At 49.6% G+C, this 22,926-nt stretch overlaps 1 protein-coding gene across 6 annotated transcripts; it reads right to left on the bottom strand.

The window, feature by feature from the left end:
- Positions 1 to 321: 321 nt before the first annotated feature.
- On the bottom strand, positions 322 to 21,667 carry MOV10 (Mov10 RNA helicase). 6 transcript variants are annotated; one of them, XM_074370172.1, is made up of 22 exons: positions 21,299 to 21,411; positions 15,683 to 15,750; positions 13,406 to 13,456; positions 10,022 to 10,225; positions 9,500 to 9,735; positions 9,044 to 9,302; positions 7,851 to 7,985; positions 7,053 to 7,221; positions 6,107 to 6,261; positions 5,677 to 5,853; positions 5,418 to 5,565; positions 4,830 to 4,988; positions 4,469 to 4,572; positions 4,195 to 4,292; positions 3,880 to 4,096; positions 2,972 to 3,089; positions 2,564 to 2,755; positions 2,260 to 2,334; positions 1,281 to 1,406; positions 1,111 to 1,199; positions 738 to 859; positions 322 to 648 (listed from the first exon to the last, which is right to left on the bottom strand). In XM_074370172.1, the coding sequence occupies exons 3-22, from the start codon at positions 13,438 to 13,440 to the stop codon at positions 557 to 559; spliced, it is 2,910 nt and encodes a 969-aa protein (XP_074226273.1). In that variant the 5' UTR covers positions 13,441 to 13,456; positions 15,683 to 15,750; positions 21,299 to 21,411; the 3' UTR covers positions 322 to 556. The 6 variants fall into 6 exon arrangements, 5 of the variants coding, with proteins under 5 accessions (XP_074226273.1, XP_045367637.1, XP_010946626.1 ...); XM_045511681.2 differs by lacking the exon at positions 15,683 to 15,750 and adding an exon at positions 11,973 to 12,111 and having other exon boundaries at positions 21,299 to 21,373; XM_010948324.3 differs by lacking the exons at positions 13,406 to 13,456; positions 15,683 to 15,750 and adding an exon at positions 11,973 to 12,111 and having other exon boundaries at positions 21,299 to 21,437.
- Positions 21,668 to 22,926: the final 1,259 nt, after the last annotated feature.

The following is a 22,926-nucleotide window of genomic DNA, read 5'->3' as shown; positions in this document are numbered from 1 at the left end:
GTCTGCAAAGGCAGGCAGGGTGGAGTCTTGGAGAAAAGAATGAGGTCATGCCTGGCTCTGGGCCTTGGAGGCGGGTGAGGGGAGTGGTCTGGGAGCAGGGGCTAAACTTAGAAGCCTGTGGGTGGCTTCCCTGCCACCTCCCACTGGGTTTCCTCCCCTGGATGTGGGGAGGGGAGGGGGTGTTGGGTTCCTTTCTAGCCAGGAGAGGGGTATGTCCCTGGGCAGGGTGGGACAGTCCCACCCTCCCCTGTGGGGTCATCTTGGGAGTTCAGGAAGCTGGGGCCAGGCTAAGGAGACAGGAGGCTCTTGCATAGAACAAGATATTTTCAGTTTTTCTTTATCCACCTTCCCCCAATTGTTAGCAGCTTGATGTGTCATTCTTCCCCAGCAGGGGAGAGGGTGGAATGGCTGGGGATATAAACTCCCTCACCAGCCTTCCTGTCCCTTGGGAGGGGAGGCTCAGCTGGGGTCCGGTTCAAGCTGGGGTCTGGTTCAGGGTTGGGGTCAGGTGTGTGGTTAAGGCTTGGGTGGTGTGAGAAGGCCATCTGCTGTGTCCTCAGAGCTCATTCCTCCACTCTGGCTCCACTTGCAGGGACAGGCCCCCTTCACCCTCCCGCTCCTGGGGAAGGTGGTCGTGACAGTGGGGCCCTAGAAAGAAAGGAGGTGAGCTTTGTCTCAGTAACTTAGCTCCTCCCCAGTACTGTCCCCCATCCTGGCCCCCCCTGGCCCAGCCATACCTGAGGTAGAGGGGCTGAGTTTGCTTAGACCTTGGAGTAAGTTCTGTCCCTGCTGCAGGTCCAGTTTGGCAGGGAAGGGGCACCCAGTGTACCCCCCGTTTTCTTTACAGAACTCCAGGAATCTGTGGGGCACAGGGACATTTATCACAAGCTCAGCTGCATGGGGCTGGCTGAGCACGAGCAGGGACTGGAGGCCCAGCCTCAGTCCTGCACGTCAGCCTGTGTGCCTTGGGCAAGTTGCTTAACCTTGGCAAATTGGGGATATTGTTTGTTAAGATAAACAGATTGGAAGATTAGCTAAACCCCAGGGAGGTGCTTCATAAAGATACAGCTGTCCGAGGCCCCCAGGAGGGACTGAGAGTGGGATGCTCACGCTTTCCAGTCGGGGTCGTGGCCCAGGAGGAGTGGGTTGCCCACCACGATGAGCAGAGCCTTGGCCCGGGTCACAGCCACATTGAACCTCTGGGAGGAAGAGGTGGTGGGGTCATAGGAGGGAAGAGCCCTCAGGAAGGAGGAGTTCCTGCTCCCCACCAGCCCTCAAACCTTGGGGTTCTTAAGGAAACCCAGGTTAAAGTCCAGATCCAGCTGCACAAAGCTCTGGCTGCTCCGCACGGTGGAGATGAGGATGACGCTGCGCTCCTGGCCTTGGAACTCTTCCACGGAGCCCACCTAGAGGGGAGGGAGGCAGGGCCGGAGGCCAGGGCGCTCAGCAGGGGACCGGGGGACCGCCCTGGCCTCAGTGAGCCTGAGGGCAACTGTCACAGTGGAGTGAGCCAGTGTCCTGCCGGGCAGGAAAGAGGACAGGAGGGTGCCGTGGAAGCTGAAACCTGAAGGGTGAATCCAGTTAAAGTGGTAGGGGCTAGAAAGGGTTCTAAGCAAAGAAAACAAGATTGCGAAGAGCACTGTAACTCAGTAGTGTTTTTCCAGGTCTCCTGAAGATAGTCACTCAATACTTGTTAAAAATATGCAACCTTAGGCCCAGACCTCCTGAATCAATTTCCACGGGAGAGCCCTCTAACTCTTAAAGCACCGGTTTTCAGCCCTGGCTGCAAGCTAGATCACCTGAGGAGCCATAATAAACACCCATGCCCTGGCTCTGCCCCCAGACAGCCGTGTTAATTGGCTGGGTGGAGCCCTGGCAGTACTAAAAGCTCTCCAGGTGATTCTTATCTGAGAATCTGCTGCTGAATGACTCAGAGGGTGGGAGAGGTGAGTGGGGACATGTCACATGACAGGTCAGCCAGGCAGGGGAGTTTGGACTTTCTCCTTAGGACACAGACCTTAACCAGCCTGATCATAAGGATCCCGTGGTGCTTGCTGAGCACGCACGCTTTCTGGCCCCATCCCAGACCTACAAGTTGAGATCTCCAGGAGTAATAGGCTTGGGGAAAGCCCAAAGTCATGTGAGGCAGGGAGGGTGGAGACCTGGGTTGGCCTGGAGCAGCAGGGCAGGGTATCTGGAAGTGGGGAGGTGAGGGGTACAGAAGTCAGAGAGGGAGTGTGAAAGAGTGGTGAGGATCACCTTCAAGTCCTTGATGTCATCCAGTCCCCGAAGCTCCTTGTCAAGTTTGGTGATGCAGTAACGGATTTTTTCCACCTGGAAGATGGGGACAGGTGCCTTTCTCTCATGCCATTACCCCAGTGCAAGAGGGAGCCAGGCAGGGGCCAGGGAGCTGGGGGTCAAAGAGGGAGGTGCAGCTGACCTCTGAGCTCTTCTGAGATATGGGGCCAGCAGAGGCCTGCACTGGACCCTCTGCCTAGCAGTCTGGCTACGGAGGTACCATCTGGGGGGGGGTCCTGCCCACGATGGGAACTGAGGGCCTGACCTGCTTCCGGTATGGGGAGATGACGCCCACGCTTCGGGGGCTCAGACGGGCTTTGCCCTTCTTGGAGGAGGGGGCCAGGAGCTGCTTCAGGTAGGAAGTCACAGTGGCAGCCTCTTCGGGGTTGAAGAAGGATGGGCTGTTGCCCTCACGCTCATCCTTGCCCATCACGCCGTGAAAGATGATGGGAAAGCCCTGGACATGGGGTCAGGGGAAACCCTCAGCTGGACCTCCCTGCCTCCCTTCCCTCCCACTCCCAAATCACTCCAGTTAGTGTGGGATCCCAGGCCGAGGTGACAAAGGAAGAGGCTCAAGTTTTCACTCAGAACCTCCTGCTACCCAGTAGCTTCAGGAAGAAGGAAGTTGGGGTACAGGGGTGAGTACCTGAACGCCTGCCCTGTTCAGCCTCACCTGTCGAGGGAGACCCTCCCAACGGCAGAAGCGCTCTCGGTCCACAACATCCGCACAGGCCTGCAGCTCCCCTTCATAATAGAGCCGGTTAGGAATGTCCAGGATGGTGGGGTGAGACCTGGGAGGCAGGAAGAAGAAGAGCAACACCAGGGGCCAGACTGCTTCTGCCCCGTCCTCAGGGACCCCCACTCCACCCGCCTGGGCTCACACACACTGACCTCCTGCCCACTGGACAGCAGACTCATTCAACTACAATTTTTGCCACTAGGCACTCTTAACCACAGAAAGCAGAACCAAATATGTCGCCCGAGAGTACCCAATCCACAGATTTCATAGACCAGTCAAACTTAAAACACCAAGAAATTAGGGGCCCTTTCTCAAGTTTCAAAGTTGCCAAGGAAGAACAATACAAAAGCAAGTATCACCTACTACTGCCAGTATTTGACAAGATAATGTGTGAAATCTGAGCATATACAGAGTACTAACACAGCAGCTAACATTTACTGAACTCTTAGTGGATTCATCTAAGGAACTAAAGACACAGGAACTCATCTGAGCATGACGAATGTTGCTCACCTGAGTGTGAAATACACTGTCCCTATTTTTCTTATTTCTCTTTGGATTGCCTGGAAACTTCACCAGGGATTCACATCAGACACATCCTAGTGTCTGGGAGCTACCGACCATCCCCTGATGTACAGTTAGACAAACCGCTCTAGAGTGAGGCCACTCGCTAAGTCACACAGTCAACAAGCAGCAGTGATGGGACGAGAGGAGACCTCCTCCACCTTCCAGTCTATGATCTTTTTGCATCACAAAGCCTCTGAGCTACGGGATGCTGGGATGGAGCCTCCAGGGGGGCTCGCAGAGGGTGTGATCGAATGGGATGGCGCAGAAGGTGCGGGTACCTGTAGTTGCGAAGCAGCTTGGTTATGAACTGGGGGTTAAAGCCCTCGGGACCCTTCTTGTACAGGGCATTGTAGGTGAGCAGCCGCTCCAGCAGTGAGTACCCCAGCCCATACTTCTGGGTCAGTGGGCAACGCAGCACAGGCCCCAGTTGCCGAGGGTCTCCTGCCAGCACCAGCTGCCCTCCTGGATTATCTGCTTCCTTGACTTCCATCAGCCCTGGGAGGCGGGTAGCGTGGGGAGAGAGGTATGTGGTGGGGCTTCCCCGACCCTATGTGGGATGGCACGCCCGCAGCTCCCGCTGAACGCCTCCTCACCTGCTATGGCCACCAGGCTCTCTGGCTCCATGGAGTGGCCAGCCTCATCGATGAAGATGTGTGTGAAGTGATCAATGGGAAACTGGGCCGAGACCAACCTGGGAGGTGTCAGGCCAGGCAGGGGTCAGACCCAGGCACCCAACTACCAAACCTGAATGCTCTCCCAAGCCGGCCCCTCCCACCACGCCCCAGGCACCATTCTGCCCCGTCGCCCCAGGCTGCTACTTTTTTGTTTAACACACAATTAAGAGACGTGCACATACACACTCCCCACCTGCTGGCAGTGATGAGAGTGGTAATTAAGACACGATATTCCTGCAGCTTCTTCTTGGAGGGAAACACGTAATCCCCCTTCTTTGCATCCCAGTTACAGCAGGGCTGAGGGTTGTGCAGGGAGAGGAGGAGTCAGCTTGGCTCCACCCCGACTGTCACCCTCACTCTGGCTCTGGGCCCCCCACAGGCAACTGTATTTATCACTCTCAATCTACACACAGGGAAACTGGAGCCCAGAGAGGAGTCCTGACCCACCGAAGGCCACACAGTGAGTATAGAATCCAGGTCTCCTAGTTTTCTGGCCCCAGTGCCCACCCAGGGCAGCACCTGCCATCCCTTGGCCCTCCGCCTTTCCCAGGTACCTTGATGTCCTCAGGCACCATGCGGATGTCCCTGCTGGGGGCCAGGAGGCGGTAGATGGAGCTGGGCAGGTGGACCCGGAGCCGCTGGCAGAGGAGGTCCGCCCCTGAGTTGGACGGTGCGCAGGCCAGGATGTGGGCTTTGGGCAAGTGCTTCACCACCTGGGGTGAGGATAAGCAGATGTGGGAAGCAGCTTCTGGTCTCCAGGAGGAGAGGAGGGAGAAACGTGGTTGTGACTCAGGCTGGTGCAGCGTAGCACTTGCCTCCCGTAGCTGAGAGAGGGAGTGACTCAAAAGGCTGATGCTGAGCCCCCTACTAGTCCACACAGCACTTTAATGCTGGAAAACCGCTGCAGTAAATATATAAACCACTGCAGTAAATATATAAACTGAGACATAAATGGTGACTCCAAGAGTCATGCAGAACCCAACCTGTACAACTGTACTCAACAGCCACACTGGCCCTTGATGCCAGCTCAGAAGCGAGCACTCAGGGAGCTAGAGGGAACCAAAACCTGGGGACGATTGCTTGGTCCCGGAGCGGGGGTGGGAGGTGGGAGTGCAGACCCCAGGTCTACGCTCAGGCCCCACCTGCTTGATGGCTTCCACTAAGGTGACAGTCTTGCCAGTGCCCGGAGGCCCAAAGATGATGTAGGGGGCAGGACGGGTGGTGCCCATAACAATGTGCTTCATGGCCTGCAGCTGCTCGGGGTTTGACTCCAGACTCCGGTCATACAGCCTGACAGAGGGGTGGGGAACACGATGTCATCCAGCATCCCAGAGGCCTCCGTGACCCCGTCCCTAAGCCCACACTCCAAGGGGCCCCAGAGCCCCCTGCCCACAGTCTCACTTGAGCTTCACATCTGAGGGCAGCAGCGGGACCCCTCGGGCGGCCACAGGGAAGAGCATGGGCCACAGCAGCCAGCGCCCTGTCAGCTCCAGGGCGCGGTGCTGCACTCGCAGGGGCTGGCGGTTGAAGGTGAAGTTCACCTTGAAGGTCAGCCCATCCACAAAGCGGCTCAGGAGGCTTTAGGGGAGAGAGAGGAGAAAGAATTCAGCTAGGGGAGTGGGTAATAAAAGGCGGGAGTCTCTCCATCTGCCCCATCTCCACTACTTCCTTTCCCAGACCTCTGTGCAATCCTCCAGGAAAGGAAGCTGCTGAGGCATCTCAGGGTCCCCCTGCCCTGTCCCTGGGGTTCCACTCACTTTGGGGAGAAACACCCTCCTCCTTCCTAGCCTCTGGGACATCTTTCTGCAGCTCAGGGCTCCCCCACACCCACCTCGTGGAAAAGCTCAGCTTCACACGGTCCAGTTCCACCTTGTGCACAAAGCCCTTGTAGGTGACGGGATCCTCATGATGTGTCTCGGAGGACAACAGGGCAAACAGGTGGTCACCCCGCAGCACGGAGGGGCGGCTCTCAGCCACCCCGGGAACCTATGGAGCACAAAAACCAGCAAGCTCCTATCCTGGAGATGGCCAGTGGAGGGCCTGCCCTAGGCTCTCCAGACCCCCTTGAGGGACAAGGTCTGAGGCTCTACCCTAGACCCCAGGTTCAGGGAGCTTTGCCTCTTTCTTCTTCCACCAGACAGGGCAAGAGTCAAGAAATGGGGATGGGACAAGTCTGCCCAAACTGCTCAGACATACTGAGACCAGGAGTCCTGGGGACTCTCCAAGGCACAATTTCAGGACCAGCTTTCCAGCCCATTTGGTTGCACTCTTGGCCAGCTCAGTTCCCACTCTTTAAAATCTTGTTCAAAACTCAGTTCCTGCAGGAATCTTTCCTTGATCATCCTCACCTGCCGTCCCTTCTCACTGGGTGCCTTCCTCAGTACACATGTGCAGGAATCAACTCGCATGTATAATTAATTCTGGGCTTATGTGAACATATTGAACATCTGAGAGCCGGAAAGGGCTGTTAGAATTATCTGGTACAGCTCAGTGCTTTTCAGGTGAGGGAACTAAGGTCAAGAGTAAGGGACTTGCCCAAGGTCTCATGACCAATGGTAACAAAAATCTGGGCCAAAACCCAGGTCCTCCCCACTGCCCTGCTCTGATACCTCCTTTGGGCCCAGATGCCCACTCTGCTCCTTGTCAAGCCCTCTGAGCTTGACATCCTTTTGCTTCACCATCCTTTTGCTCTGCTCTGTTGTAGGAGCAGTATTCTGCCCACAGCCTGTGGGTGGGCTGACTCGAGCCCTTCCTCCCCGTTTCATCTGAGCCCCGACCTCCAGCGTGAGCAGCCCGGGGTTCTGGTCTACAGGGTCCCAGGTCATGGGCACCGACTCCAGATCATAGTGCCGGATATCATGCTCCATCTGCAGCTCCTCCAGGTGCAGCAGCAGCCGCAGCTTAACCTCATAATTCCTCCACTTCAGGGTTGTCTCCAGCTGGGCCCTGGCAGTGATGGAGGAGGGTGGGAGGGGACAGGAACAGGACCGGTCAGGCAACCCCATGCCCAGGAGCATCCACCCTCTCCCACCTGCAGCTCTGGGACTATGAAGACATCAGGAATCAGGAAAGACTAGAAGGACAGAGAAGCAGATGGGGGTCAGAGGCCTCCAAGAAGGGAGCCCCTGACCTCTACCTCAGACCTGACTCACATTTGTACTGTGGATCCTGGGGCCTGGGAAAGTCCTCTCCCCAAGATCCTCCTATGACTCACACCCTCACCTCTTTCAAATGTCACTCTTTGCTCACATATCACCTTCTCAAAGAGTTCAGGACTAGCTGCCCTCTGCAAAACAGCACAACCCACCCCTCACCCAGCTTGAGCTTTAGTTAATTCTTCATGGCACTCATGACTCCAAGAAATGATAAAATGATACATGCTCACTGTCCCCACTAGGATGACCCGGCCCTCATGTGATTAATTCACCCTGAATGGTGCCTGGCACAGGTCGAATGCTCAGTAAAGGGATGAATGAATGGAGCACGAGAGGCTAGGACAGAGGCATGGGGATGGGAAGAAGCCAGTGAAGAAGAAATATCAAGCAGCATGAACAGTGCAGGGGGGTGGTACTTACTTGATCTCAGCAATCTCCTTTGGGGCAGTGAAGATACTTGTTCCCCGAAGAAGGATGGGGAGCAGCTGCCGGAGGCGGGGGGGTGGGTAGTACGTCCCCAGTGCCATACTTAACTCCAGGTCATAGCTCTTAGCACTGCAGGAGTGGGGGAAGAAAAGCTATCACAAACATGGAGATCCCTCACCTTCAGAGACGGCCCCTCCCAGGAGACTGTGCAAAGCCCTGTTTCAATACAATTGCTGAAGGAGGTCAGCGGCCTTTGCCCAAGGAGGCAGGACTCTGTCTCGTGAGGCTGCTTATGCCAAGGTTTCACCATTCTCATTTTTTGGAAAACATGACACTTGGAAGCATTTAAAAAAAAAAGCATATATATATATACACATACATATATATATAAATATAATGCATATATACATATAGAATATGTATATAAGTAATGCATGTCCACTAGAGGAAAAAATCAGAAAATAGCTAATAAATAAATGAGTAAATAAATAACAGTCTCACTCTCCAGGGATAACCAATGTAAACTTTTTGGTATGTAACCTTCTAGGCTTTTTTTCTTTGTCAATTTGTATGATACACACATATTTTTAACAAAAAGAGCACAATGGTCTTATAGTTTGCTTTTATAGCTCAGTATTTGTGAACATCTAGCCATGTCAAAAAGAGATGTCTACACATATATGATTCTATGCATGTGAAATGTCCGGAATAGGGAAATCTGCAGAAAGCAGGTGAGTGGTTGCCTACGGCTGGGAGGGAATGGAGAGCAAAAGGGGTGATAACTAAAGGGTATGGGTTCCTTTTTGGGGTGATGAAATGTTTTAAAACAGATTGCGGTGATGCTGCACATAACTGTGAATAAACTAAAAATCAGTGATCTGTACTCTGTGAACAAGTGAACTGTATGGTATACGAATTGTCTCAATAAAGCTGTTAAAAAAAAAAACAGAAAAAGACATGTCCGTCCTGGGTTGCCTGATGATCCATCATACAGTTGAAAATACTTGAGATTTTTTCACACTGTCCTCCTATCTGCAACTTTTTTCCTAGGCAGAAAAGGTCTCAGGCGCAGAGGAGTTAAGAATTCATAATTAGGAAAGGGGGCTCTGGCTGCCAGCTCTACGTCCTTCCCAGAACGGTGTCAGAACACTCGCAGCCTGGACTGGGTTGGAGGGAGAGGAAGTTACCGGTCGGGTCTCTCTCCTTCCTCTATCCGGCTGGTCACTACAGGGTTTCTAGTGATCTGGGTCCGCTTGAAGGGAGTCGTGGGTTTCAGCTGTGCTGCCAGGGGACTGTGGGCGACGGCAGCCAAGAAGCGAGCAACGTAGAAAGTGCCAGCTCCTTCTGAACCTGGCTCCCCGGGTCCCAGCAGCTCCCAGAGCACCGTGGCTGGGAAGTAGCCCACAAAGCTGGTCTTACAGTGGACATGGAGCTCATAGCATTCACCTGGGGAGAACAGCTGAGTGAGTTGGGGTTAGGGAGGGATCCTACCACCAGCATCGTAACCCTGGACATCCCCTCAGATAGCCCCATCCCAGGGCAGGAGCCCACGGGCCAGCAACAGTAGTTCCCGAAGCACCAGCCCTTCCTAGGGCAGGCCCCTGTCCGCCTGAGGCTCTTCTTTCCTTTGGAAACCCACTCACCGGGGCCCAGGGGGCAGGGCAGCTCCTGGTCTCCATTGTAGAAGGCAAACTGGGGGGTCCGGCAGAGTGGGAAGAGGTGGGTGAGGGTGACAGGCTGGGTTCCTCCATTCCGAAGCTTCAGGGTCAGCACCTCCTTACGGTTCAAATCCAGGCGGATAAGGAGCTGCCCATCGCGGGCTTCATGGGGCCCCTGGACTTCCACGTCCACCCCATGCTTCCCGTGAAGATACTCAGCCCTGGGGAGAGTGGGAGTCAAGGGCGGGGCTGGGGCGGGAGGGGCCTGGACCGGGGGTCGCCCTGCCCTCGGGAAAGTTATGGCTGGGGAGGCTGGCCAGGTGCCAGCTGTGCTGCGCAGGAAACCCACCCCCTCCCCCAGACCAATTAGCTCCTTCCCGGCCCTTCCCCCACTCCTTGAAGGAGGGGGCCTTACCCCAAGCTGAGGCAACCCACTCTATCCTCAGCCAGACAGCTTTTCCTACGCCCTGGCCCCTCTCTGCCCACCCCCCTCACACACATCCACACCTGTCATAAAAGATCTCAGCCAGCAGTGACTTGTGGTGTTTGCTGATATCTGACCCCAGCTTCACTTTCCTCTTTTCTGGGAACCACACGTCGGCCCAGCGGTCGAGTCTGAAGAATCTGACCCGAGTTTTGGTGACGTAGGCCAGACTTGCGATCTTCATTCCATACAGCATGGAGGAGAAGCCAGGGGCGGGGGTCCCAAAGCTGCCGGAAGCAGAGGAGACTGGGAAGTGAGGGGCAGCGGGGCGGCACAACTGGGGAGGGCGTCGGAGGGCCACTCTGTGCGGGACACGCCGGCCAGCAGCCGAACAGGCCAGGGCTCGGGGACAGAGACTCAGGCTGGAGACCGGAGGAATTTCTAATGTTTTAAGGGAAGGCAGTGGAACTTCCCAAAACAAAATATAATGGTTTTAAACAGCAGGTGGTGGACGGTGCACTTCTGAGGAGACAAGCCCAATCGTGGGCTGTTGATTTGGAGGACTAAGAGAGAAAAAAAAAAATGAAGATCGGGGCAGGGTGAACTATTTGGGACAGAAAAGATACAAAAACGCAGCGGAAAGAGCTAAGCGGAATAAGCTGATTCAGGGGGTGGATCCCGGTTCCAGCCCGCTGGTGAGGAGTGAGAGAGGGGCAGAGAGAGTACAGGTGTCCAGGTGTGTGGGCAAGGTGGCTGATCAGACAGCAGTTTCCCCCCGAAGTCATAGGGTGCAGGTGGAACCCAAGCAGGAAGGGAAATGATCCTTCTCCAGAGATCAAATAGCTTGGCTTTGTGCCTAGAGAAGGTGAAGACAGGGAAAACTGGTCAGAAGGACAATAACCTCAAGGTTCAGCACCTGGAATTCAGTTTAGTCAACTCAACAAACGCTTACAGAGACCTGTTATGTGCCAGACCCTGCGCTAGGAGCCGGGGGTTCAGAGGCAAGAGACCCAGACCCGCCTTGAGGAGCACAGCCGGACACAAGAATTCCAGCATGCTCATTGCTGGGGGCTCAGCAGAGGAGGGGCACTGAGCCCAGCCCCGGAGGCTTCCCCAGGAAACAGCGGCAGGATTCAGTCCTAAAGGATGAATGGGTGTCATCCAGGCGTAGGAGGGAGTGCAGAGTGTGAGCCGAGGTGCAGGGGGTCTGCCAAGAACAAGTGCAGAGGGGCTGAGGGGACCGCCCACTCTGCCACTACCTGGGTCACCTCGGGTTACTCCATCTTGCAGAGTCTCACTTTGCTCCTCTAAAAAATGGGGGTAATGGGCAGACTTACCTCCCGGGGTTGTCATGAGGGTAACATGAGGGACAGACACTGCAGTGTCCACTTAGCCCAGTGCTTGGCACATAAGATCTCAGTAAGGCATGCTATGATTAGTGTCACATACGGTCTGGTTGTACTAGAGGGAAGAGTGCAAGGAACGGAGTGGCAGGAGGCAGCAGAGGCACCAGGTCTGTGTAGTTTTTGCATGCCACGCCATGAAGCCTACACTTGACCATGAAGGCCAGCAGCTCTCCTCCTTTACTGGCATCCAGGAGCCAGAGGACATCCCCGCGTGTGACACACTTCATGGACACATTCAAGATCTGGACAGCTGACCACCCTCCCTCCATGCTTTGTAGGGAATGAAAGCAAAGCCTAGTTCTTAAGAACCATAGTAATCCCTATTTACCTATTAAGGTTCTACCAACATGGTCACTCACTAGCATATAGCAAGATCATTTATAGTTACAGACTGGACATTTCCCTGGTGCCCCCACCTGTAACTCTGCCCCTCTCCCTCACCCCAAACAAATGAGTGATACTATTCAGAAAACTTTGAATTGACTCTGATTTGCCTTAAAAAGATATTAAATCATTTGAAAACATAACAGAAAATGCTCAGAAAATGTTAGCTACTATTATTAGTATCCTATTAGTAGCAATAGTAGTACTAATAGTAGTAGTGGTGGTAGTAGTAGTAACAACTTACTTTCAGCCCGCACCAGAGGCTACACTGGTTACAGAACCACCCCGGTTGGTGGGTTTTAAGCAGGGGAGTGGCAAGATCAGATTTGCATTTCAGATCACTCAGGCATCAGGACTGGAGGATGGATTTGCTGGAAGCAAGACTGTAGGCAGGGAGACCAGTTAGAAGAAGGCCATTGCAGGAGTCCAATTAAAAGATGACACGGGCTTGAACAAGGCAATGGTAAGGAGAGAAGAGGGGCCAGATCTGATATTTAGAATGTAAAATTAGCAGAATCAGGATTTTGACAGGAAGGGGAATGAGGCTGGGAAGGGGGAGGAGTCCAGAATAATACCCAAACAGTGGCTTGGCTTGGGGATTATTCCTGAGATAAGAAGTAAAGACAGCAGGAGGAGGAGGTCGGAGGGACTGGCCACGACGTTTGGACTTGGACATATTCGGTTTGAGATTCCCCTGGTCCAGAGGCAGATAGTTCCATGAATCAGAAGCTGAGAACTCAGACCAAGGTCAAAGCAGAGCCTAATCTTAGGAAGGTGTCAGGTCGTGGTTATAACCATGGAAGTGTCTGGGATCTCCCCAGGGAGTGTGAGTAGTCTGAGAACAGCTGAGGCCACGACAACCCAAGGAGGAAGAGAAAACAGCAAGAACCCCCAAGAGAGGGAGGAGAATCAGGAGGTAGTCTCAAAATCAGGTATCAGGCTCAAACGCTGCTGAGGGGTTCAGGCAAAGGGACCGAAGTCAGGGAGTCATCAGTCACTTTCACCAGGACCCCCGGTCAGCGAGTCACTAAGTTCCGTGGGTCCTGCACACACTCAAATGCCGACAGACGCCGAGTATCTTTGATACCTGTAGCCCCTCTGGCACCTGTACAGTCCCATTCTTCACTCACGTGTGTACTCCTTCTTATGCTAATATACGATAATCTATTATAAGAAAACAAAAGTGCAGGTCCTCTGAAATGCCCCAGAGCACTCAGCTCAGTGCTGGGGAGGAAACAGGGTCCTGAGGGGACTGAACACACCCAGAAGTGCAAGCCCCACCTGAAAGGGAGGGACTGCTACTCATCTCCAGGCAGATGCTGCCAGTAGGGAATGCAGGCCCAAGATGACCAGACCTTCTGGCTTTTAAGAGAAGCCCCAAATCACAATTTTAAGGTGAAAACTTCTATTTCTGGAAGCTTCTGCATGGACACATGGGCAGAAGGAACTCAACTTTGCAAGTTTTGCAAATTCTACTACACGTTCTACCACCTGAGTATCTCTCAAATGATTACCCATGTCTATTATCACTACCCAAATCCACCTACCCCTGGTCTAAGCTGACAGCCATATATATAGATACACACACATACATATATACACACATATATATACACTATATATATAGCATACACACACACACACACGTATTTTTTAAATCACAAACTTAGTACATACTTGTTCAAAAAAGCACCGATTCTTGTACTGTACATCTAGTCATCCAGATTTCTAGGGAAAAGAGATGAACAACAGAAAAACTGAATATTCAACTTAAAGAACAAACTCTGATGACCAAAGAAGTATGAAAAGATGCTCCAAGAGTAAAGAAATGAAAATTAAAGGAAAAATGAGATATTTTATTTCTATTAGACTGACAAAAAGGGAAAATAGTCATAGCAATTATGTATATATGGAAAAGGAAAGGTTCATATGTTGCTGGTAGAAAGGTGAAATATTACTCAGCCTTTGGGAAAACAATCTGGCAACATCTCCTCACATTTGAAATACAGGTACCCTTTAACTCAGGAATCCCATTCCTGGGAATGTATCCCATGGAAAAGAAAAGTGCCAAGGTATAAGAACATACGTGCAAGGATGTCGACTGTAGTCATTCACAGCGGCCAAGAATTAGAAACAAAACTAGGCTCATCAATAGGGAGGTGGCTGAATAAGTTGTGAACACCCAGACTTGAATATTATACCACCACCAAGAAGGATGCATCACACCCACTCAAATGGCTAAAATTTAAAAGGTTGACAACACCAAATGTTAACAAGGAAATAAAACCACCAGAAGGCTTGTGCGTTGTTGGTTGGAACAGAAAATGGTACAATCACTTTGGGAAAAGGTCTGACAGTTTCTTGTAAAACTAAATATATAACGCAATGTTCTGACTTTTAATTTAAAGAATATATTACTATATTATGCATGAAACAAAAAATTGTTAAAAAGTAATGCAACCATAACACCTACTGTAGACCTAGCATGGGTAATTATTCATTAAGTACTTGCTGGGAGAACGGGTGAGAGAATGATCAAATCATTCCAGACTGTAATTTTATAGAGCAAACGGACAACAATGCCAACATTGAACCCCTGGCTAACACACAGCACTGCTGTGCAATGGCCTGGAATGTTAAGTGTCGGGTTATATATATTGTCCAAACTTGGATGCCCCAGGCAAGGTCACACCAGAAGACCAGTCTGGAAGACTTTGCTGCCACCACCAAAAAAGAGGTTAAACAACTTGCCCAAGACTTACGAAAAAAAAAGTAACCATTATCTACCCTGTGATTCTGCAATTCCACCCTTAAGGGTATATTCCCAAGATAAATGAAAATATACTTCCACAAAATGACTTGTGCACAAATGTGCATAGCAGGTTTATTCAAAATAGCCCCCAACTGAAAACAATGTCTGTGAACCAAAGAATGGATTTAAAAAACTGTGATTTGTATTTATACAAGAAACACTACTCAAAATGATAAAAAGAAACTACTGACATTGATAAAAAAAAGTATACTGATGCTGAATTAAGAAAAAGATGATTCACAACATGGGTGAAAATATGCCTTACACAAAAGAGTACCTATAACCTGTCTCCACCAAATAAAGTTTTAGAACAGGTACTATCTCAAAAGAAAAAAAAATCAGAGCAGTGGTTGCCTCTGGATGGTAAGGACTAAATAGGGCAGGAGAAGGACTTTCTGGGGTCATGTCGTGTTCTATATCTTGATGGCAGGTTGCACACAGGTATACAGATTTGTTAAAACACATAGAATGGTACGCATGAAATTTGTTCATTTCATTTTAATAAATTTTACTTTAAAAAAATTATACAGGGGCAGAGTATAGCTCAGTGGTAAGGTGTTCACTTAGCATGCACAAGGTCCTGGGTTCAACTTCCCAGTACCTCCATTAAAAATAAATAAATAAAATTTTAAAAAATGTAAACACATTTTGAACTCATAGTTAATAATAATCATGCTGAAGTGTCTAAGGGTGAATTGTACTGATGTCTGTAACTTATTTTGAAATGCATCAAAAATTAAGATGGCTAGATGGATCAATGGGCAGGCTTGTGTAAAATACTAATTAAGAAACCCAGGTGAGGGGTATATGGGTGTTCACTGTAAAATTTTTTCAACTTTTCTTTATGTTTGAAATTTGTCATCATAAAATGTTAGACAAGACCCCGCAATGTGTTAGAAGTATCTACCAGACAATTAGGAGTCATTTCCAGGACATATTAATAAGTAAGAATATCAGGATATGGAAAATGTGTATAACACAATCTTTTAAAAATAAAATAACCCCCAAAATACCCCGACCGATGGGGTAACACGAGCTACCTGAGTGTGGGGCAGAACGTGGAAATGGAGGTGGGATGCTGACACGGGAGGGGCCCACAATAACAGGGATGTATCATCGTGATCCCGTGGGGGTAAACTTACACAGGTGTGATGTAACTAGAGTTGTCCTGCCGTCTCTGTGGATTCAACCAACCAGAGACCCACAACATCTAGGGAAAAAAAAAAAAAACTTACAGGAAGTTGCAAAAAGCAAAACTTGAATTTGCTGCACACCAGCAACTATTTACATAGCATTTACATTGTATTTGGTATGACAAGCAACCTAGAGGTGATTTAAAGTGAAGTGTGTAGGTTATATGCAAATGGAATGCTATTTTACTTAGGAGACTAGCACATCCTGTTTCTGGTATCTGTGGGGGTGGGGTAGGAGGAGGTTCTAGAACCAATGCCCCTTGGATATCAAGGGATGACAGTATGTGTGCATAAAGAGATAAAAGAAAGAGTGATCACCGAAAGTTTTAAAAAACACTTACAACAGGACATTTAAAACTAACAAAACATTAAAGGCTCCCACTCCCTCACTCTCAACTACCTGCTTAACTGATGTATATTCTTCTAGACCCTTTTCTACGCATTTAAAAAATTATTTTTTTAAGCATACATATTTTTGTATGTGCTACACATACTATTCTGCAACAGACTCCTTTCATCACCGTGGACATCCTTCCATGATAACATTTCACCAAATCACTTCACTCTTCTCAGTGGCTGCAAAGGACAGCATGGTACGAACGCACTGTGGCGTGTTTAACTATTTGTTCAGTGATAGACTGTTAAGCTGCCTACAATTTTGGGCTGTTTCAAATACTACAACAACGATCCCTCTGGGTTAAAGAGAATGAACCTTTACTTTAATAAGTTCTGCCAAACTGTCCTCTAAACAAGATGTAAAAACTTACATTCTCACTGATAAGAATTTGAGAAAACTCATTCCTCAGACCCCAATATCAGAAATCTTCAATCCTTTAAATATTTGACAATCTGATAAGCAAAAAATGGTATCTTGTTTAAATTTGCATTTCCATGATCACTTACATAGTCAAGTATCTTTCCTTCTGTTTCTTAGCCATTTATATTTCTTCTGTAAACTGCTTGAGGATCTTATTTTTCCAAGCCCTATGAACTGTTCCTCCCTTTTCTGACTTCACACCCCTCTCCTGGTCCATCCCCTAAAGTCGACAGGAGTTATCAACAAACACAACTCATATCACATCTCCAATTTATTTATGACTCCACAGCCTACAGAATTAAGTCTCACCCTATAATATGGCACACTTGGATACTCTGCAATTAACAAGGATAATGTTAATCATCAACAGAAAACATTTATTGAGCACTTACTATGTGCTGTTCTAAGTAGCTACATGCATTTTTCATTTAATCCTCACAACAATCCTTTTGAGGTAGCTACTATTATCATCCTACTTTATCTTATTTTTTTATATTTTAAAATTTATTATTTTATTTTGGGGAGGAGGCAATTGGGTTTTTATTTATTTACTTATTTTTAATGGAGGTACTAGGGATTGAACCCAGGATCTTGTGCTTGCTAGACACACGCTCTACCACTGAGCTATACTCTCCCCTCCATCATCCCATTTTAGAGAAGAAGAAACTGAGGCACAGGTCCTCACCCCACATTCATTCTAAATGGCATTTCCATCTTAGCCATTTCCAGCTATTAGACCACTGCACTCCCCTCCAGACTTTTCTATAGCCATTGGACATCCTGGTCTGTAATGCCCTAACCTTGGCCCCTGTTTTTTGTTGCATGAAAGATGACTAATTTTTTTAGACCCAGTTCAGGAAAGCCTACTAGCAAGAGGAATGTTATTTCAGAACACAGAACCAGATTTGGAAGAGATCTTAAAGGGACATCTAGTTTCATGTTTTACATACTGTGGGTTACATTTCTCAAGACCAGAATTTTTATAAAACTGAAGTAAAATAGAATAAAAAATATCAGAGGGCAGGGAGTGAGGCTACATATTGTTTCAAGGACTCATACTGTTCTACAAAAGCTGTGCATACCAGGCCCTGAAGTAAAATGTATTTTTTTTTACTGTGGGTAGAGGTCCAGAGTGATCTTTCTAAAAACCCTGATTCTTTCAGTATCCTACTTTGAAACATTTTGTGCTTTCCTGTTTCTGTTAAGATTAAAAAACAAAACAAAACAAACAAAACCCCACAACACCTCCTCACAGCCCACAAGTCCTACCCTATCCAGCCCCTGCCTCCCTCTGGCCTCATGTGCCCTGTTATCACGAGTTCACCCCAAGTCTTTGAAGGTGCTACTCCCTCTGTTTAGAATGTCCTCCCTTTGCCTTAATTCTGCTAACTCCATTTATCACTCGAGATTCTGCTCAAACATCACTTTCTCCCAGAAGCCTCTGGTTCCTGGACTAGGTGAGGTCTCCAAGTTATATGCTCTCAAGCATCCTGGGCTTTTTCTTACGAGCACTTATCACACAACAGTGATTAAGTAAGTATTTGTTTAATTGCCTCTTTCTTCCTTAGACAGTTAGGTTCCTTCTGCGTTATCTACAGCAACTCACAGTTTTGCTTTGCTCATACTAGGCATTCAGCCAATATTTGTTGAATGAAAGAATGAGTCTCCTGCCCAAGGAAGAATCATCTTCTCTCAGAAACTTTTCATGGCACCAGTACTTACGCCATACAACAGACTCCTAACCAGCACTGTCAACGATAGTGACCACTTCCAATGATAGTGACCACTTCCAAAGGCTGTGTACTCTGCTACTCAGTGGAAACACTTTATCTCCAATAGCTTCTTTTGGCCTCACACAACCCTGGGAGAAATGCAGTAATTCATACACTCAGCAGTTAAGGAAATTTAGATACCGGTTCAAAATCAAACACAACTAGGAAGTGGTAGCGTCAGAATTTGCATCCCAGCTACCCACGCACTACACTGGCACCTGCAGTGTTGTGTGACATGTTTGTCTACACATCTGCCACTCCCTACAAGGCCACATCCTTAAGAAACAGGAAGTGAGGCACAGGCACTTAGTAGAGAAAATACACTTGCTGATGAATAACGAGAGATGGGAAAAGGTAAGAGCTGGGAGCGGGGCACTTCATAACATCATAAAATAACCTAGTTGGAAGGGACCTACCCCTCCCAGTGGAGGAAGCGCCTCAGAATTCCTGACTCAGGGTGACTTGCTATACCTCCTCCAGTTTATTCTCTTGCAGATCAACTCTACTTACTAATTCAACTAGATTCTGGAAGCATTTGTTGAACACCTACTACATAGGCTCTATGCTGAGGATGGAGGGAAGGTGCCAACATGATAAAAACCTTGTCCCTGCCTTCAGAGGCTCTAAATTCTGGTGGGGAGACAGTCACATCCTAGCTCTAAAACAAGGCAGGGTGTCATCTGGCTATAACCAAGGTGTGAAGAATGAGCAATGAGAGCCCAGAAGAAGGAGCAATAATTTCCATTGGTTGGATGAGGGTTGAGGTCACAGCATTCCAGTGCGAGTTTAAAGGATGCATAAGAAAGTTCCCTCTAATCGGAATAGAAATCTCCTACACCTGGTGGAAGGAGATGGGCTTATGTTGAGTGAACCCAGTTCTGCCTTCTGGAGTGACACCGAAGTACAACCCTCTTCACCAGAACAGTTTTTAAAATACTCAGGGATAACTATGTTGTCCTCTCCAATTTTTCTCTTTTCAAAGCAAACATTTCTCCATTTCTTTGACTGGGCCTCACAAAAGAATCAATCAACACAGAAGCCTTTCCTCCTCTTCCAAGTACTAAAACTATATCTAGCCTTCAAGGCCAAGGCCAAGGTCAATGCCACCTTCTCCACCAAAGTCCATAATAATTACAGAGAAGTTAGTATCTTACTTGCCTAAAAAAAAAGTACATAAAAAAATTACTTTTGAAGTTCCTTAAGTTCATCCATAATGTACAGTAAATGTGGTTTTCTGTATGAAATCTGACATAACCTGTTTTTCCCCAGTATTGGGACATACTGTGGAACTTTGATTTAGAGCTGACAAAAACTCTCCTTGACTAAACTTTAGTCAGGCTCTCGGAACCCTCTTCTCCATTAGGCTTCAACCTTGCCCCCAACCCCGTCCCTAGTCTCCTCTTAGTATTCCGTCCACTGACCCTCCTTACTCTCCTGTTGGCTATAAGTTCCAAGCTGTCTTTTGCTGTTTTTAGAGGTGAGCTAGACCTCTCTCATAGCAATATCCCTACTGAAATAGTCTCGAATAAAGTCTTCCTCACCATTTTAACAAGTATCAGAATAGCAATCTCTTTAACAGAGCCAAAAGAAATAGTCAACTGGTGTTCAGAGCCACGTTGTGCTTTTTTTTGGACACAGGTGAATGTGAAGTGTTGATCATGTGACTCCATGGTAATTGTTCTTTCTTTACTCTCCTCCAGCATTTTTCTTATTATCTCTATTATAATCCTTATTTTATTTTACCATTTATTACAGTATACTGTATGCGTATCATAGCCTCTCTTGCTCCTTTGGGATTGTGTATTTTGTCTTTATATTCCCACATAGTGCCTGCCCAGCACAATGTGGGGGCATAAAACAGGTCATCATCTTCGCCCCTACTTCAGATGCTGCTCAAGCCTATTAATGTCCCTCTTAAAACGTGACACTTGCTATTTAAAACAATAATCCAGATACGATCTGATCAATATGGAGAATCACTTATCTTCCCCGCTCCCTGCCCCCGCCCCAACTTCTATTAACACAAACACTTCTTTAGCTCTTTTAGCAGCCATACCTGCCTTTTGGTCTGCTAAAACCCAAGGTCTTTTTCAAAGGTCTGTTATTAAGCCTAAATTCCCACCATCCCGTATTTTTTGCATAAATCTTTACAAATATAAAAAAATCACTGTTGAATTGTTTCTTGGTTTTCGGCCCAAGACTGCAGCCTGTTGATAGAGGCGTTTTTGAACCACAATTCTGTGGTTTGACACAGAGAAGTCTCTTTGATTTTCACTTGGATGGTAACAGGCAAGGGGGACCAAACAGCCTTTAGCCACAGCATGAGAAGGGGCCTCCAGGAGACTGGCCCCGGCCCGGGTCTCCATGGAGAAGCCACAGGTGCTAATGGGGGGTTGGTGCGTACGCAGTTTGTGCCCTTTTCTTATTCCCCGAGCATCCTGAAACTCCCCCTCCTACAGTGGGTCTCTTCAGCTCTCTGGGATGGTGAACCCCCGAAGATGCAGCCCCTAGAGGAGGGGACGGAGGTCCCCGTAAAGCTCGCGCCAGGGCTGGCCGCCACCGGCAGGCAGCTCCCTCCCCGCGTTCCCGCGAAGCCCGGGCCCCCTCCGGAGGCTCCCCTCCCCCACACCGAATGTCCCCCACCCGCAGCCCCGCAGGTGGAGCATGGGCGCAGCACCCCGCTCCCCCGCCGGGTCCCAGGGGGTCGGGGGGGCTGGCTGCCCGGGAGGCTCTTCGCTGGGACTCAGCGCAGGGGCCCGGCCCTGGCACAGCGGGCGGGCTCCGGGCGGCGCTGGTGGCGCGGGCGGGGCGTGGGCACGGAGCGGGAGGGGGTGCTGCGCCGCGCCGGGACCGGCCGGAGTCACTGGGGGAGCTGCGTTCCTCCGCGCCCCGGGGCGGGAAGGGTGGCCCCGACGCGGGGGTCGTGGCGGCAAGCTGGGCCCGCGATTCGGGGCCGGGGAGTGGGCCGGCCCGTACCTGGTTTTGAAGTCCTGGTTATAAATGGTCCTCAGCCTCTCGCGATCTGTCTCCATGTCCAGTCCTCGAACGGCCAGGAAATTCTCGAAGCACTGGCCCGTCTCCCGGAGCTGCCGGCAGCTGAACTTACTGGGCATCGCGGCGGCGGCTGCGGCCCAGGCAGGAGGGTCCGTGGAAATGAAACTGAAAGTCGCCGCCGCGGCAGGAAGTTGGCGGCCCTAGGGTGAGGGTGCAGCAAAGGGGAAGCCCCCTAACTCTGACCCCTGATCCTGTAGGACCCCTCCTTCGCACCAGGCTTCTCTCCTCTGTTCTTTTCCTACCTGAGCCTTCCCTTCGGTCTCTTCGCCCTATCCCCTCCCCCTCTTCCCATTAACTCTTTCCTAAGGAGTCTGACCCCTCCCTCAGGGCCCTCCCCTTACCCCAAGCTCCCTCCCTTGGCTTCCTGCCAGAATCCGAACGTGGCTATATCCTGGGGCCCCCTGAACTGCCTAGGACTTCCTAGCCTCAGCTTGGGCTACTCCCATTCCCACCCCCCAAGGCCTCGGCACTTTTTGAAAAGCAGGCGAGCAAATGGCAGGGGCTGGGACCTGGGTCGGCTGCAGCTGGACTGTGGCAGCTCATCCAGCACCTCCCCCAGAGCTCCTGGGACACAGACCAGTACGCAAGCGAGCGGCACACCCCCCTCCCCCATTTTCCCTTCTCGGACTTTCAAAAGCTGGGAGGGAGGCAAAGGAGCCAAGAAGTTTGGGGGGAAGAACCAAGTTTCTCTGATAAAGGTGTGTACGTGTGGGAGGGAGGGACAACGGGTTCCGCCAGGACGAACAGTCGTTATTTTTCTCTGCCACACGGGCTTCTTTATATGGAAAGGCTGGTGATCCCTACCCTTGAGCCACATATTTGGGCACTTAATTGCGCTCCAGTCTGTATTGCTCTTTAATTGTTACTAGCATCTAGCTAAGGGTTGCTCTAGTCATCAAAATAATAGTTTCTTGAGAGCAAGAGACAGTTATGTTAGGCAATAAATGGTTAATAGCTACAGCATCATCAGTACCAGGAAGAGAAGTAAGAGACCGGCGTGCTTCAGAAGACAGACTATTGAGACAAACTAAAGGGGGTGGGGCTACAACAACAACAAACGTAAAACAAGCCTCTGCATCTGTTTGTCTTCCAGAATTACAAAACACACATACTGAGATGGGGCAAAGCTGATAAAAGTTACAAAACAAAACAAAAAACACAGTTTTTTAAACAAATATACCGGAGTTCCACATATATTCAGCGTGGTGGTGTTCTTCAAAGTAATTCCCTGTGGGAGGCCACACACTCAGTCTAACCTAGTGTGAAGAATGTCCAGAACCCAGGTCATGCTCCAGCAGGGCTACTCCTGTACCTTTTCCCAGGCCGACAACCAACTAAAGCCAAGAAAAACAGGCTTTAGCAACAGGAAATTCAGTCAGTGGGAACCAAAGCTACAGGGAGGAGGAAAATGGGAAAATGTTTTGTCTTAGAAATTGCTTATGCAAAGTAGAGGAAAAAATTAGGAATGTAAATGCAAATTTTACCTTTTTTCCTCCTCCCCCAATTACCTGGTGATGCCCCAGAGTAGTAGGGTACACTCCTGACAACTG

The sequence above is a fragment of the Camelus bactrianus genome, chromosome 9, assembly GCF_048773025.1.
Source record: "Camelus bactrianus isolate YW-2024 breed Bactrian camel chromosome 9, ASM4877302v1, whole genome shotgun sequence".
Classification (NCBI taxonomy): Eukaryota; Metazoa; Chordata; class Mammalia; order Artiodactyla; family Camelidae; genus Camelus; species Camelus bactrianus.
Note: the sequence above shows the minus strand (reverse complement) of the source record. Positions and strands in the feature narration are given on the sequence as shown.